This window comes from Salvia miltiorrhiza, chromosome 5 (assembly GCF_028751815.1).
Source record: "Salvia miltiorrhiza cultivar Shanhuang (shh) chromosome 5, IMPLAD_Smil_shh, whole genome shotgun sequence".
NCBI lineage: Eukaryota > Viridiplantae > Streptophyta > Magnoliopsida > Lamiales > Lamiaceae > Salvia > Salvia miltiorrhiza.
Genome location: NC_080391.1, coordinates 50,493,880 through 50,511,692, shown reverse-complemented (window position 1 = coordinate 50,511,692; position 17,813 = coordinate 50,493,880). Strand labels below are relative to the sequence as shown.

Here is a 17,813-nt window from a genome sequence, read left to right as displayed (position 1 = left end):
TTAGAAATAGTGTGAAATATGTGAAGGCATCGGATGGGAGGTTGAGGGATTTTCAAAAATGTGTAGAAGAAGTGCACTTAAGTGATGTTGGTGGGAGTTTCTTGAGGTTGGATGTGTGCACTAGATGGAATTCGACGTATTTGATGCTTGAAAGTGCTATCAAATATCGTAAGGCATTTACTACTTTGAGTTATAATGATCCCAACTACAAATTTTGCCCGAGTGATGAAGAGTGGGAAAGAGGTGAAAAGATTAGTAAATTATTAACCCCATTTTACACTATCACTAACTTGATATATGGATCATCCTATTCCACCTCGAATTTGTATTTCAAGCAAATTGCAACAATAGAGATGAACTTGAATGATTTTTTAAGTTCTAATGATGAGGTGGTCAAGGAAATGGCGAGAAAGATGAAAGTTAAGTTTGATAAGTATTGAGAGTCATACTCTACTACTCTTGCACTTGGATGTGTTCTTGATCCAAAGAGGAAGTTGGCATTCTTGCTCTATGTATACAAAAAGCTTTACCCCAATGACTATTAAGCCAAGTTAAAAGTTGTGAAGGACTCATTGTATAAGCTTTTTGCTGAATATGAAAGAGTTGGAGCCTCAAACTCACGTATGACTCCAATCACAACTCCATCATCTATCGATGTAGCTCCTGATATGGATGTAAGTCTACTTGTTTTACTTTTTTTATATATATTTGATAGTTAATTTTGGTGTTGTTTTTGATGTATTTATTTCTTTTTAGGAGTATGATAAAGAGTTTCTTCAACAATCGGCTTCTACTAATGAATCTGAGCTTGATTTGTATTTGGAAGATAAGACTGTTTTAGATGTCGTTGAATATTGGCAACTAAGTGCTAAACGATTTCCTACACTTGCAATGATGGCTGCTGACATCTTAAGTATTCCAATCACAATTGTTGCTTCTGAATCAACATTTAGCATTGGTGATCGCATCTTGCACAAGTACAGGAATTGTTTGCTTCCCGAAAATGTACAAGCACTCATTTGTACTCGGAATTGGTTGCACGGCTTTAATGTTTCAGTTGGTGATGATCATGGTAATGATATTCAACATTTCTATTATTTTATTTGTAGTTTTTCACTAAGTTATTAATATTTGCATTCTTCTTTTTTCTATCTTGTAATACAGATGAGAAAGAAGATGAAGAAACAACTACATCCAAGGAAGATTCGAATGTTGTAGATGTTGAATCTATTGGTTGATGATGATTCTTCTTTTTTCTAATTAGGACTTGGAGTTGTTGTTTAGACTTCGAGTATTATTTGAATATTTTGTTGTTTGGACTTGGAGTTTTATTTTTTAGTTTTCATTTATTTCTTGTACTATTTGAATTGAATCTATTCATGTTGAATTGTCGATTGTAGTAGACTAGTAGCATTTAATATTTCTATTTTGTCTATAATTATTATTTGAATTTATTTTAGTTTATTTAATTTTTTGTAAAAAAAAATAGGATTTATTGAAAAAAAAAATCACTGGACGGGTTTGGCCCGGTCGAGGCTGGGCTGGGCCTGAAAATTGGCTGCCCGGTCGATTTCGAGCCGGCCGGTAAATCTCAAAAGCCCGTTGGGTCGGGCCAGGCCGGCCCGCCCGATTTGCCAGCTCTAGAGGCAAGTACCCGACTTCAAACAAGGGCACAGCCCAAGCTTTGCCCACATTGAGTACCACGCGGGATCGGGTCGTGTTCGACAGGAGGCCCAGATGGAAGCCACATGAGCAGAAAACAAGGGATTGAAGGCAAAGGAAATGAGGCCAAGAGAGAAGTTGAAGTTGGGCACAACTGGAGTGAATAGGCACATGCAGGAGAATCTGCCCCTCGGGTCCAGAAAAGGAAGGAAATCCACTTACCTTCTACAGCCGAGATTCGTTGCCATACCGGAGGCTCTGCAGATCATAGGGCACGCCACGGAAGGAAAGAACTAACCATGTAAACCCTAACCCAGCCGTCGCCTGTTCTAGGCCAAGCCCTAGCCCATGCCTTCTCTATAAATATGGATGTACCTGCCCAGAAGAAGAAGTTCGAAGAGTCTTCGACAGCCCTGAGAGTTGAAGTCCGGCAAGTGCACTAATCCAGTTCCACCCCTTACGCGGCCACTTTCCTTTAATAGCTTTCCTTAGTTTATGTTCATGTGTTGAGTGACTGTGAGGTAGATACACAACCACATACCACTTTACTTTTCTGTTTTATGTTTTGTTTGTCTATGCCCGGAGTTGGTGCCGGCAAGTACTTTGTTTGATTTCCGCCTAGACAATTTTCAATTCAAATATGTTTTCTTTTACCTTCTTTGCCTTTATTTTTACGTTTATGAGTAGCTAAGTTCCTTTGTCCGGTATGGGCTAGTTAAGGTTGATATGGGATAATAATAATTCGCGAGGTCAAATTGGGCACAAGATTTGTGCAGTCACATTCCCGAAGCATTTGGCCTGATGCAAATACAACTTGGGTAAACCCGATGCTTTATCCAGCCGGTACTGTTCTGGGCATGACCAAGTTACAAGCTACAAGTGGATCAAAGTTAGGAAAAATTCGGCTCCACATAGTGCGGCAAATGTGGGTGAGTGGTAGTATGTCTTCGGACATGCCTATTGACCATTTGGGTCCGACAACCTTGATGCGGTGAAGCCACATGAAGGGCGCGGATGAAGACGGGGTAGGATGCGCACATGACACCTGAAAGGGGCCCATCCTATTGACGACTGTCCATAACCAAAGATGTGACCACACAATGAAAATTCTTGAACCTGTGACCGAAAGAATTATCCCATATCACACCAAGACTATGCCCAGACTGGGTTCTTTTTATTACTGATTATTTTTTTGTGTTTATCTTTCAGCATTTACATTCTGCCCATAGATAGATTTCAATTCTGTTTAGGCCACAGACTGGTGAGTGACACCTTCGCCCAGAGATGGGCAACCATATATTATAAAGCTTGTGACACGAGTACTGTGATACACCGATTCTCTATGGGTTCAACCCTATTGCTTGCCATTAAACTAACCTTAATTGCATGGCATAGGAAAATATAAATATCATTTTCCCGGAGTCTCAACAACGGGCTCCGGCATGTGCTGACACACAATGGCGAGTTTATGGCGATTCAAATGTTTGCCTCGCAGTGTCTATTGTTGGTGTGGAGGGGAGAGTACGTTCGTTACGAGGCGGCGCTGGGACCGGATCGGGTATTTAGTTGGTGGGAAAGGCACTTGATGGTGGTAGCTCCAATTTGGGTGATTACGGTGGTGCTTGCATTGCTGTGGATGTCCCTCGGAGGACACAACGTGGACGCCGGAATGCTGACAGCGGGCACGGGTTTCATAATATATGGGTTTGTTTGATGCTTCCATTATTATGCACCGGATACATTCGTTCATTGTCTGACTCAAATTACTGAATTTGGGGCTTTGTGTGGGATTTTTAAGATTCTTTGTTGCCACCCTAACGAGCCGCTTGGAGCCGACGATGAGCTGATTGCTGATGTTGAAACCATCCCCGACATTGCAGTTGTGGCCATCCCCATTGAAGCCCCCACTGTTGGCATTGAAGCTGATGTTCCCGCTATAGTATGCTAGATTTCTTTAAGTTGTAAGCGATGCTCTGTTTTCAGATTAATTTTCTTAATTTTAGGCAGCTAGATTTCTTTAAGTTGCTCTGTCTCAGTTTAATTCCCTTAAAATAGGCAGCTTGACCTTTTGAATAAATTTTAGGCAGCTATGTGAGCGAGTTGAATATGTATGTTTCAATTTTATTTTTAAGTGACATATGGGTTGAGGTTTCATTATGATTCTCTCACTTTTAACTAATGGAGTGGAGCTTGACCAAAAAGAGTGTAAACTCTTAGTTCATTATGCATCATGGCAGTCTTTTAATGAAATAGTTCAATTGTGATTCTCAAGATAGGACTGTTGAATTTGCAGAGACTTATTTTATGATCTATCTATGTATATGATTACTGTGACCTATTTCTTCTTGTTGATTGCCCAATCTTGTACATTATAGAAGGTTTCTTGATTTCATAAACTACTCTTGCTACACTTCCAAATCAAAATTACCTATATGATGCACCCTTTGAAGTAAGCCAACTTACTTACACTCTCATATCAACCGTACCAAAATTAAATATAAATCTAAAAGAATCCCATAAATATAATTAGGTATGTATCTACACCATCATGTTGTCAAATAGTTGTAATAATCTCTTTCTGCAACAGCCATCCGAGCCTTGAACATTGCCCATTCTCTAGTACACCTCAATCTCAAACCCCATACATGGACCAAGTCATTCTGCAAAATGGCATTTTTTCATATAAGAGAAAACGTGATCACAAATAGAGCCGGCAAAATTGACCCGGCCCGACGGGCCAGCCCGGCCCGCCCGTATTTTGGGTTGGGTTGGGCTTTATAAAATAGAGGCCCGAAAAAAACCGGGCCTAAAAAGCCCGCCCAGTAAACCCGCCGGGCCGATCGGGCTTTGGGGCTAAAAATCCCGGGGTTTCCGGGCTAAAAAGCTCGCCCGTTCATTTTTTAAACATTTATTTTTTCAACTTTTAGATATGTTATTTTATTTATTTTACCTCTTATTTTTCCCCCTAAAATGCGTAATTAATTTTACTCGATCCTTGTGATGTTATGCCTTTTCCTACACTCTAAGAACAATAACCATTATTAGTGAACTACTGTTATTTTGTTATTCTAGCAAATAAAATAAATTTAGTTGGAACCATCAAGTAATCTTATAGGACATTGCAACACATGTCATGCCGGGCACATAATTAATAATCTTCTCACAAATATTATAATTTTCTATTTATTATTAGTGAACTATTATTTTTGAATTTTTATTTATTTGTTATTCTATTTGAATTTAATCAATTCATGTTGAACGCAGTGTGGTTTATATTTCTATTTTGTTTATAATTATCATTAGATTGATTTTAATTTATTTAAATTTTTATAAAAATAGAAAAAAGGAATTTAATAACAAAATTTTCACTAGACGGGTTTGGCCCGAATGAGGTTGGACTGGGTTTGTAAAATTGAAGCCCGGTCGAATCCGGGCCGGGCCAGCCCAACCCGGTCAATTCCACAAGCCCGGTGGGCTGGGCCGTGCCGGCCCGGCCAGCCCATTTTGCCAGCTCTAGTCACTGATAGCAGCGAGCAATGATGAAACTACCTAAATCAGATGCCACACGCAGCGCCAAGCCTCTCTAGAGAAGACAGGAGCCATGATCTCCACAAAGTTGTGTTGTTGTGTGTTGTGAAAAAGTGGTCAGAATTTGAGGTTGTAGGCGGAGGAAATGAAGAGTTTTTTCAAAGAGGCGCCTTATGCTGCACAGGGAGGCAGATGTGGATCAGGGCAAAAACCCGATTTCTCATCCGTGTACCTATGTTCAAAACAAAGTGTCTAAGAAGCCTTAAAAAGAGAGAATGTGGCCTTATGCTGCACAGGGAGGCAGATGTGGATCTGGGCAAAAACCTATGTTTCTCCTCCGTGTAACTACGTTCAAAACAAAGTGTCTAAGAAGCCTTAAAAAAATATAGAAGAAAGTATTCTTCTATATTTTTTTAGCCTGAACTTACAAATGCACGATCTAGGCCATTTATAGAGGATTACATGAAGGGTAATATTGTCAATCTATAAAGTTCACGTACAATGCATGGCACTCTACCTATTACTATTAATATGATTAGTTGATTACAATCACTTTTTAATAACTAACTAATAACTTTTAATAACTAACTAATAACTTTTGTCTATAGCTTCGGCAGGGCTGATTGGTTGATGTAGCTTTTACCTCTGATGTCTCGACAGGTGATTATTTTTGTTGTCCTTTTTCACTTTTGTTCTGATACTTCATTTTGCTTCTTCTCACCTCTGCTCTGATGCTTCATTGTACTTCACCTTGCCTCTACTCTAACAAGAGCTGTCGTGATATACTTTGAGCTGACTTTCTATGTATAATTTCACTTATTATATAAATATTATTTTAATCGAATATAATAGCAATTAATTAATGATGAGTATCAATGAATCAGCGTTGATGCATGATTTACTCCACATCAGCTTCTCCCTCTAGTTAGAGACAAACGATTTTTCTTGCAAGTTTGTCGATTCGACAGATGTATCAACTCTAATTTTTTGGCTTTTGAATAACCGTCCTCTTTGATGACGTCATTGATAATTATAGCGTTGTCAGTTTTATTTTGAAAGTTGATACACTTTTTCGGTTCCCGGTGCAAACTTTTCGTGTCGTAACCATCATGTCCTTCTATTTGACGAACTACTGACGCATCGTACACGTCTTTTCACTATTTTTCTCCTTATAAATACATAATTTCCACAACCTTCGTCACTTTTACTTCTCCATTTGCCATTAACGAGACTTCAAATAACTGACATAATTAGCAGGCACTACTATACGTGTTTGGATGAAAATGAATAGTAAAATATTTTTTAATCGAGTTTGAGACAGGTATGAATATATCTAAAATCTCCAGTCTCATATCAAACTTTTAATAGTCTTCACCGATGAAAAACTTATTTCATAAAGTATACATATAATACTCCCTTCGTCCGCGATATCGTTTCCACTTCCATATAGAAGTAGGGTCCACAAACTTCCACTCACAATAATAGTGGGACCCAAACTCCACTCACTACAATATCCACTATTTTCAACTACTATCCACCACTTTTCTTAAAACCCGCGTCGTCCACAATATGGAAACGATTTCGCGGACGGAGGGAGTATGTATTTTTCAACATTACTTCAGTTCCATTTTTTTAAAATCTTCACCAATTGGATAACTACTTTGAAATGATCAGATATAATTAATATTATTTAATATTATTTTAATTTTTTTGTGGTGAAATAATTGTTATATGTACGATGAATTTATTGTATTTTTTCTCAAAATAAATAATTTTGATCGATGCAATTAATATCCAAGTGGACCGTGTGAACTCTTTATTGATTTTTCAATCTTAAACGTGGTGTCTTAGAATTTTGAAAAATTTACGCACTAGTTAGTATATTGTATATAGTGAGAACCGAGTTAAAAATTAAAATAGTTATTTTAAAATTGGAAAACCTGTGATTTTTAGTGAACAATTTATTTGTCATTGTATGTTTAATAAATTCACGATAATTTTCGAATGGCTATAAACTAATTTAATACATTTTGATTTCCATTATATATGTACATAGTTGAATATATCTAAATATATAAATGAATAATATATTATGTGAACATGAGTCGAACACAAAGCCGCTATGGTCGTGCCAAAACAAGTTAAAGAAACCCAATCATATAGGTCCGAAATTATTTAATTAAAAATTCAATAATAATAAAGGATGATAGTGACTCAATTATAGCAAATGACAATATAATAAAAATAGAAGTTAATATTGAGGCCACAAAGTGCATTCAGGTTGGGGTTGGCCATTAATTTGTTGCAGTTTGAGGTTAGTGGTAGGGTTTGGTCATTGCTTCCATCCACAACAAAATGGGTATTTTTGTTCTTTACCTATTTTGGTTAATTTTTAGTTTTTTGTCCATTTGTGGGGACTAATAAATGACTTTGTTACCAAGTATAGAGATTCTTGAATATATTTTGAATCTCATATGGTATTTTATTTATAGGTGAAACTCATATTTATTTAGGCACGTATTTTAGGGTACAAATATGTTATCGACTCATGCCTTATACGTCAAATATAGTATTTGAATAAATACGGAATTTATACTCGTAAATTTTAGAATATTATTTGTACGCTCTGCCTAATGAGAGATCTATAAAATTTATAGAGTAATAGGACCATGAGGATCAATACGACGTTAATCAATTCGGATGTGGTCTTGGGTACAATTCAATGTACCGTACAATCGAATTGATTCATATTCAGACCCTGACTCGCATTCTGATTTTGAACTCGTATTCTGACTCAAATCGTATGAACGATACTATTCGATTATATAAATGACATTGCATGTAACTGACACTATTCTGTTATAGAAATGACGATGCGTATAAATGACACTATAACATTGTAAATGACACTGTGTATATAATTGACACTATTCAAAAATTTAAATTGCACTTTCTATAATTGATACTATAAGATTGTAAATGACACTATAAGATTAAAAATGACACTATAACATTTTAAAATGTTACAGTGTCGTCCCCAAAGATGAACTTATTTTAGAGATGGAGGGAGTACTAATGTTTTGGTTGTACTAATTGTCAATAGTCAATGGCAAGCGCACGTGTAGCCTAAGGCGCAAACTATTTTTTATTTTTTATTCTAGTAAAATTATCACATTATTGATATTTTTATATGAATTATCTTTTTAAAATTTCAAATTCAAAAATTTTAAAATATAGTCCTTTATTAGTAATTTTTTCTATGTCCCGCCCTATCAATGCTACAACTATTTTAGATATTTTTTTTCTTAATTTAAAATAATAAAGGAACACGTGCATATCACATTTGGCCCAATAACAAGTTATGTGTTTCATTACACAATCTCGTGGCGAATGGATAAGCGAGAGGCCCAGTGGGCCCAAGAAGCTGACGTTTAGGCGGCCCAACAGGTCCCAACATCTGACCGTCCAATCACTCCGGCCGCAAATCCTACGGCTGAGATCCGCTGAAGAGACTCAAAAGGCAGGACGGCAATTCAGCGTTAGTTGTTTATGGTTTGATGGTTAAAACTAAAAGTGAAAAAATTCATGTTTATCATATCTCCCTTAAAACTGTCTGCCATCATCCTCGGATCTTTAACTCAATGTATTTATGATTATATTGTTATTATCCGCAAATATGATTTCATACTAAATTTAAACCCATCCCTTCTCTCTCTCACACTTAAAAAAGGGCAAAAGCCTTCTCGTATTAAGTGGTTGTTGGAAGCCTCTCCTTTTTTTTCTTGGTTTTTTCTTTCGTTGTAAAACAGGAAAGAATAAAGAGTCAAAAGGGAGCAGAAAAAGTGAAGAATACGAGAAAAATAGTTTCCAAAGCTTTGGCTTTTTAATCTTTCAGGTTGTCATCAAGTTTTCTGTTTTTCTTGATTTTTATGAGTTGGTGTCTTTTGTTATTTGTTTCTCTTCAATGGGAATTGATTTGATGAGAGCCTTGATTGTGATATGAATATCTGTCACTCATCTTTTTCTTGATTTTGATTCTTGATTTTTTATTTTTATTTTTATATCGGTTTTTTTAATAAGTGTTGAACTTGGATGTCATCAACTTTTATTGGGTTTGGAGTTGAGGTTTGTGATAAATTTGCAATCTTGATGGATAGCCAATAATTTGTGTTGAAGATTTGACTTTTATTGGTTTTCTTGCTGCTGACTTTATTTTGCTTATTTGAATAGGTAATCTCATATCAATTGCTTTGATCATGTTGATCAAATTTTATAATTTCTGTGTAGTTTTATATGATGGTTGTATCCAACACCTTTGCTTCTCTAGGAGTTTGTTTGTTGTTGAAGAGAGTTGCAGAATCCTCTTTGCTTGAACTTTTTGGTGACTTAGATTCTGATAAAGTATGCCTTTAACAAGAGAAGTATGAAGCAGTCAATACAACGTATCGTATAATTAACAGTTACTAGAAAATATAAGAAAAGGCCGTCTCTTAAGGAGTTTGAACTGTTTTAGTTATGTTTATATGAGACTAATATATATATCTTGCAATTTTATTCTCTTCTAGTTTACTTTAGTTTTTTCTATGATGATTATTTCCGCAGCTGTACTTTAGTTTTTTCTATGATGATTATTTCCGCAGCTGTGTCTCTAAAATCGTATTATGGTATTTTCTTCACCATTGAGAAACTCGTTGCACATTTTTTGATCAAAATTATTATACTTTTTATCTAAACTATGCATTGTTTTCATTCGTCCAACAATTCTCAATACGTTGTACGTTTAGATATAGTGTAAATAGTTCTGTGGCTGATATAGTAAAATCTTTTGGTGGTTTTTATGTTTACCTAATATGTATTCTGTTGACCAAATTAGCCTGATTTTGTTCATTGACAACGATTTCCTCATTCAATTCCAGATGCATTCTACTAGTTTGGTTTGTTTATTTCTGCAACTCTTTTAGCTTTGAACAAAGGGAAAAATATTCTGTCTTGTCCTCTTAGATTAAGCATGTTTCTTGATGCTTGAAAGTTGAAAGCTAAATGTCTATTTGTTCGTGCAACAGAATAGAAAGTCAATACAATCGATCATGAATGGATACTCCAGCAAAAGAGGTGTTGCTACGAGTAGGGCACCTAGAAAAGGTGTTGGTTCAAGAGAAGCTAACTCGGCCCAGGATCATAATGTTCAATTCTGTAACCGAATAGGATGCAGTGGAAGAATTAAGTACGGAAGTCAAAATACGAAAACTGGAAGCTCCGAGAAAGCCAAATGCTCTAAGTCCTCTTTTTGTTCTTCAAACGGGAATGGAGTGGTTGAAGCTTCGTCTACGAGTGGTTCTGTGGTGACCAGGGAAAAGACTTCATATCTTGATTCAAAGAGAAAGTTGTCATCCCAATTGGCATTTGATCAATCCGAAAGTAGTCAATCAGGTGATTCAGAAGCCGCACAATCGACGTCCTCACCAGGTAGGAGTTCGACACCTCATCGTTCTGGATCAACGAACAAGTCTGGAAAAAATCCCGTGGCGAAAACTGGAAGTGTCCCATCAAGTGTTAGATCGCGCAGAAAGATTCAGCATACTTCAGGGATCGAACAAGCAATATACTCAGACAGCTTCTGCTGTTTCTTCCACTACTAGAAGTTCTGGCGCCGGAATATTTAATAGTAGTACTAGTAGTAGTAACAGAAATAGGTGTCTGAAAAACCTCAAATACAATTCGGTGTCAGAGGCAGTACCACCTAATTGTTCATCGTCGGGGACGAAATCTCCCTGCAAAAATGTGATGAAGAAGAGAAGCCTAGAAGGGGATAGCAGCGAGTCCAGTAGAGGGAGACAAACAAGTGCAGCCGCACATGTCTCGTCTTCAAGTAGCAGCACCTCCGTCTCTGACTCTAGACACAGCAGTTGCCCCTCTGGTTCGGATAGCAGCACGTCTGCTTCTGTCAGGACAGGCGGGTCAGCTAATGTTAACAAGAGTAGGACGAGGCTTTCTTACCGACAAAACGGAAGAAATACTTCAAGCTTTAGAGAATCCTCGATCCGCGTCTCCCGGTTTCCTGATTCTGAACCACCTAGAAACGTTGGCAGACCGAGATTATCACAGCAATACTCTCCCAATGCCTCTTCGAGTGGGTTGAGTTCGTATAGTCTCTCTCATTCTAGTAGTAATGATGACAGTCGATCCACTTTGATGCCTTATACTTCAGCTGAACCTGGCTACAGCCACTTTGTAAACCGTGACATGTTACAACGATACAATATGGATGGTATCGCTGAGGTATTGTTCCTTCTATGCATTTAATTTAATTTGTTTTTGTTCGTGTAGTTGCATTTCCGAATCCTGTTATCCAGCTACTCGGAGTTGGGTCTTCTTATCAAATGATGTATCATGTATGGTGTGTATATTTTCTCTCTGCAGGTATTACTAGCACTCGAGAGGATCGGGCAGGATGAAGAAATGACACATGAGGTAGTCAATCTTTATTGAAGCACACTCCGGTGCATCCTCCCTAATTAAATCCTAATTGTGATTGGTGATCCGGTGTACACAAGTTTTTGCGATCTTTATTTGCTCTATAATAGTTGCACATTCGGTTTTTAATGCGAAACACTTTGTACCTGCCTGCAGCAAATACTCGCCTTGGAGACCAGTTTATTTCTCAACGGCCTCAACCTATATGACCAACACCGAGACATGAGACTGGATATTGATGACATGTCGTATGAGGTTGTTTTGCTTTCCTTTTCTACATACCAATACCATGGTTGATGGATGTAACTTGGTATCATATTCCTTTTTCATTGTTCATTTGGAGAATATGTTCCTGTATTCATTAGATTTCTCGAACACTAGAGTTTTATCATAGCCTATTGCGATTGCAGCAGTTTCTCTGACATTCTGTCGTGCGCATCTGGCAGGAATTGTTGGCTCTAGGGGATAGGATGGGTACAGGTTAGCACGGCTCTTTCAGAAAAGGAACTGTCAAAGTGTATCAAGAGAAGCATATATCAGTTTACCCCAACAGAAGCAGGATTCACAGAATCGGGCGAAGATGGAGATGATGTCAAATGCAGCATTTGCCAGGTATTTTCAACACGAATAATGTTCACACTCTACTCTTACGTATATCATTATGCAGTCTGCTCGCAAACTTGCTGCATCGTAATTGAATGAAACCTCGCGTGTTTTGCAGGAGGAAGTACTTGAAGGGAGATGCTATCGGGGAGTTAGTCGAGTGTGAGCATGCGTATCATGTGGCGTGCATAAATCAGTGGCTGCGGCTGAAGAACTGGTGCCCTATCTGCAAGAGTGCTGCAGCTCCATCACAACCATCTTCTCCTTCTCTCTCTTAGTGCAAACTTGTCTCTCTCAGTGTACAGTAATGGATTTCTTGAATTGTTCTGGTCTTTGAATTTCTTATTTTTGTAAATATCATATTCAAGCTCCTAGGCATTCTGGTGAAAACTGTATGATGATAAACACTCACTGTCTGCCTCAGTGAACCAAGTTCTCCAATAATATATTTTTTTTCTTGCTTGAAATATCTTCTTGCCTTCTTCCATACCCATGGCCATGGTTCTATTTTGGCTTGAGATATATATATATTCAAGTTTTGAAAGAATTCATTCCAATAATTTGAGTATTCTACCAATGTGCTTTACGTCGATCTAGCTGAATTCATTTGTTTTGAATAAATTGCCACATTTTTTCTTACCTCGAAGAAAGTTGACTACATGTTCTATAATAAAGTGGACGTGCTTAACTTAAAATAATTCAAAGATATCAATCTCATATTTTATTTACTTTTTAACTAATTAATAATTCGACGCAATGTCTCTCTCAAATGAGATGTAAAGTTCACACGTGAGTTTACAAGTAAACGCATTAAATAATTACAAAAATCGAGTTAAAATTATCGACAACTCCTTGGGGACCTTGACTTAACCATCTCTCTCCTTCTCTCTCTCTCTCACACATACACACACACACACACGTGCTCAGAATCATAACGAGAACAAGAACAACTGTAAGATAAGTGGACGAAGATATCCATCCCAAGGTTCTATATATACAGTACAAAAATTCATAGTAGCTATACAAGGTTGTATATATACATACATGATCTCGAGGTTGATCTATGTCTAGAAATAGATGAACTCAAACTTGATCTTCCAGAAATTAACACAGATATCAGCGACATTTATCACCAAGACCGCATCCTCCATTGAAGAGGAAACGTACGGTTACTTGAAGGAAGAACGAACGATGATCTAGTATCCGGTTTTCCATCTGAAAGCTTTTCTTCCAAGACCACGGTTGTTCAATTAAAGGCGCAACACTTGATGTGAAGAACCGTAGATGAAAAAGGTGATACGTAAATTTAGAAGAGTGCAAAGTTTTATCTCGAGAGAGCATACCTAGTTGTCACTGAAGCGGGAGAGATGCCTTCGAGAGCTGAGAGACAGGTATTGTGAATGTTAAATGTAGGCCAATTAGCTATAACAGTAAATGCATATGGTCATGACCCGACTGCAACTAAGAGAGTTAGCAAAACGCTAATTTGCATGACATTACTACTGATGATAAACATTTACAACAACAGGAATCTCCATTTTTGTGTGTGTGAACAATCATACTAGTCAAATTCTTTTAACTTTTCTAGAAGTCGACTAGTTTAGCTTTTATTTTTGTCCTTTTCAGTCCATATTGACCATTTCCGAGTATCTAAGGAATCATTTCTCACATCAATGCAGAAAAATCTTTACTAAGATTTATGCTATTTCTACTTAAAACATGGAACTAGTTAATATGAGGTTTAATTTGATTCACAATGTGAAAGAGGCAAATTCACAGAAATGTCCAAAAGAAACCAAGATAGATAGAGTATGATATCATTCAGTATTTATTTTATCAAGTAGGCCACAAATGATTTTGTAACGGAAGTACCTAACATATTTAGACCCAACGTGTTTTCTGCTCTCAAAAATGACATACTGGGAAATTAGTTAATACCACGAACTTATTTTGTGGTAAGTGTGAATTATGCCAGACAATGTGAAGTATGTTATGTTCGTATATTGAAAGAATAATTCAAAATACTAGCAGAACCTAAATAATCAAGAATGATCAAGCAGGGAAACATATAAATGTCCTGACCTGCGTTGAGAGGCTCTTTCTCTCGAAAGATCCCTTCTACCGGTAAACTCGCCATCAACTTCATCAGCATTATCTGCATATTCCGCAGGCGACACTGAACCTTCATCAGAGATAGAAGTATCACGACGGCTTCCTCTTCTGGAGTCACCGATGCTAGACCTTCTTCTGTTTCTAAATATTCCAAGACTTGCAAATATCTGATATAGTACACAAGATCTCCACCAGTTCCCCTCATCCCCATGGAAGTCGTCGTCTTCATCATCTTCAGAATTATCTTCCTCGTACTCAACCACATAATCACCCAAAATGATCCCATTTGAGACTTGTGAATGTATAGTGGTCAGGAGATCGATAAGCTCAGAGGATCTCTGAAAATTCTCCCAATCAAGCTTACGTGCAGGATCAACTCTTGAAGGGCATGCATGTGGATGCTCTACTTCTGCGTGGTTTTGGAGTTCCGAGTACGAGCCCGTAAACGGGCACTTTTCCTCTTCACAACAACGTTTCTTCACATCAAAATGTGCACGAGCCTTATCAACCACTGTCCATCCAGCAACTTCTCCTCGACATAAGGGGCATGCCGGTTTGCTAGATTTTGAACCAGATAACCACCCATTTGCTTCTTTATAACGGTCCAAACAATTCGAATGTAAATGGTCTGTACCACATATGAAAGGCCGACATCCTTTCTCATATGATGAGCATTGAAGGAGTACACAATTGTGAGGAAAGTTCAAGCATATTGGACATATGACATCATCGCAGTTGGTACACACATGAACATCCTCCATCGAAGTTATGTTTTGGTCTGCACCCCTCAGTGCCACAAGCTATCAAAGTGAATGTAGATGCTTAAAGTTCAACTTCTCAAAAACAAAGCGCGAGTACCTTCATGCTTTCGAGGACCAGGATAAACATACGACATTGTTTTTACAATGTAGAAAGCTACACAAGATGCCCAACATATTACAAGGAAAGACAATAGCTATGAACGTTGAAACAGTGTACTGGAAAGATATCAGTTCACAAGTTTATAGTTGATCTTTTTTTTGTGTTTCCATGTCCATAGACAAGTACCAAGCAATAAAGCAGCTGCCTCTCTTTGTGAACTTGATATGATTATTCTTCAATTTCCCCTTTCATTTCGCGCTTATCCCTACACGCCACATGCTAAATAAAACAAGCAGACAGAAATCTAGCATGCCCATGTAAATGTTCGAATTTTGAAATCCACAGTGCATGTCATGTCAAGAGCCTTATCGCGCTGCAGAAATATTTGTGCAGGTAACCAATCAATCATGCAGCCAGTTACTCCATTGGCCGCAGTGAAAAGAAGTCGCAATATATTTCTGAAAAAAGAAAACATCAAACTCAAAACCATACCACCCCCTTCCACAAGTACTTAGGGAAATCTCGACAGGTAACTGATAACAAATGGCTAAAAAGAATCAACAGAATGAAATCATTTTCAACAAAAAATGCAAACCACAAATCTACACATAACTCATATTCATTTTCTACAACTACAATCCAAAGGCAATCTTTCTAAAAAGAAGGTATGTGTTTTAGTAAGAAACGCCAATTTCCCATCAATATTTATGAATTTTCTTAAGTCTATGTAACTATCCCATATTTTTCCCAGACAACATCTACCATATCATTGTTCACCTACAATTACTTCACCATATCTTCGAAAACCATGTCTTAAAAAAATTAATTTCTCTTAAGTTGCAAAACACACAAATGAAGCCATTCACAATGAGAATAAAATGCTGAATTTCACACACCAAGAGCTGCACAAAAACCAGTTCAAAATCAACAGCAAACAAGTTTAGCATTTAACTAATTTTATTTCGAACTTTCCTCCAAACCCATCACACTGAGAAATTGAAAGAAAAATGGCTATAATCATGATAAAGAAATTCAAATATACAAAATTAGACAAGCCCATTTGAGTTGTTACTCCACCATTGCATTCAAGAACAGTATTTGAGTGAAAATAACGAAAAAAGAAAGAAAAAGGATGAGTGTGAAACCTGGCAAATGAGTTGCGCTGAAAATGGAGAGAGAGCGTGAGGAAGTGAACATGGAAGTCGAGAGAATATATGGGGTCAATTTGCATAAAAGAGACTTGGGAATTTGAGGGTGGGTGGAGTGGATGAGTGGAGGACTTTTTGGCGTTTTACCTTGAAAGAGAAAGTGCAGGCGGTGACATTCACTGTCACACACGCAATGGCGCTACTCTATTTCTATAGTCTATATAAAAATGTACTTCCTCCCTTTTGGTTTAATGGGATCGTTTTTCCTTTTAGGACGTCCCATTAGAATATATTTATTTTTTATTTTAAATAAAAAATTTGTATTTCTTCCGTTTTTGAAAATTATGATTTTATTATTATATTCTTCAAAATTGTCACATTTCTTTATTTAAAAATGACCCCACAAACTTTTCATTTCACTATTTACAAAGAAGTGTGTGATCCAATCTCCACTTAAATATAATCACCACACTTTTTTCTTAAAATCTGTGCCATTGTCATTGGGTCACAATTTTTAGGGATTGAGAGAGTATTTAATTAGTGTGGACTACATCACTTTTATCTTAAAAAATAATTTTTTTTATCTTCGTGTCCAAAAGAAGTGAACCTATTGGAATGAGACGAAATGAATATTAAAATTGAGAATGTACATGAATATGTGTGAATAGGCTTTCCAGCTCGAATCTTGGAGAATGTGAAATTTTCATTGTATCAATTGAATACAATTATTCGTTATTCTCATTTTTTATGAAAAAAAATAAAAAACTCTACATCCACAAGATGCACATATATATACATAAAGAAGATGATCAAATATAAACTTTTTTTCATAATTATGTGGATACATGGAAACATTATTGCTACACTGCTATCTAAGAGTGAATATATTGTCAAAAAATGAATGAGACATTTATAATGAGACATGTCATTATGAAAAATGAGATATTTACAATGGAACGGAGGGAGTATAAATTTATTACTTAATCTTTCTCATATAACAAATATAAATTGTAGTCGTATATATAAAAGTATAAGAGCATCCACATTGGTGTTACATGATAGCTTACTTTATGAGGGGGGCCACATGGTGTAAAGAGGCTGCATTGGTGTTACATGATAGCCTACATGATTTTTTTAGTTTTGATTTTTATGTTTTTCACTTAAATTTAATTGCTCAAATTTAAATAACACATTTTTACTAATAATTAAAATTCCATTAAATTAAAAAACCTAAAAATTACATTAAAAAAATCACATTTTACCGAGTAGTTGCATATCGAGCTCCCTCTCCTTGAGCTCGTTCTTTTTGGCATACTCGGTGGTGATTTTTTTCAAGTTCTGGTCGGACCGCTCCAATGCCTCTTTGTACTCCGATGATTGCTCGGAGCTTGCCGCCTTCCCCTTCCCCTTCGCTTTCGCCGCTCT

At 36.9% G+C, this 17,813-nt stretch overlaps 3 protein-coding genes across 6 annotated transcripts in view; 2 read left to right on the top strand and 1 right to left on the bottom strand.

The window, feature by feature from the left end:
- Positions 1-17,813, top strand: part of LOC130987205 (uncharacterized) — a 698,101-nt gene that overhangs the window by 185,898 nt on the left and 494,390 nt on the right. The gene's annotated exons all lie outside the window — the stretch shown is intronic.
- On the top strand, positions 8,741-12,734 carry LOC130987200 (probable E3 ubiquitin-protein ligase HIP1). The gene is given in 7 exon segments (XM_057910849.1): positions 8,741-9,085; positions 10,254-11,469; positions 11,611-11,661; positions 11,821-11,919; positions 12,111-12,143; positions 12,145-12,276; positions 12,386-12,734. Coding segments are annotated over 6 exon segments (858 nt in total). The 5' UTR covers positions 8,741-9,085; positions 10,254-10,974; the 3' UTR covers positions 12,434-12,734.
- Positions 13,200-16,609, bottom strand: LOC130987206 (uncharacterized). Of its 3 annotated transcripts, XM_057910854.1 has the most exons (4): positions 16,386-16,594; positions 14,350-15,698; positions 13,611-13,647; positions 13,200-13,531 (listed from the first exon to the last, which is right to left on the bottom strand). In XM_057910854.1, the coding sequence occupies exons 2-3, from the start codon at positions 15,138-15,140 to the stop codon at positions 13,611-13,613; spliced, it is 828 nt and encodes a 275-aa protein (XP_057766837.1). In that variant the 5' UTR covers positions 15,141-15,698; positions 16,386-16,594; the 3' UTR covers positions 13,200-13,531. The 3 variants fall into 3 exon arrangements, with proteins under 3 accessions (XP_057766837.1, XP_057766836.1, XP_057766835.1); XM_057910853.1 differs by having other exon boundaries at positions 13,200-13,647; positions 16,386-16,609; XM_057910852.1 differs by having other exon boundaries at positions 13,200-15,698; positions 16,386-16,607.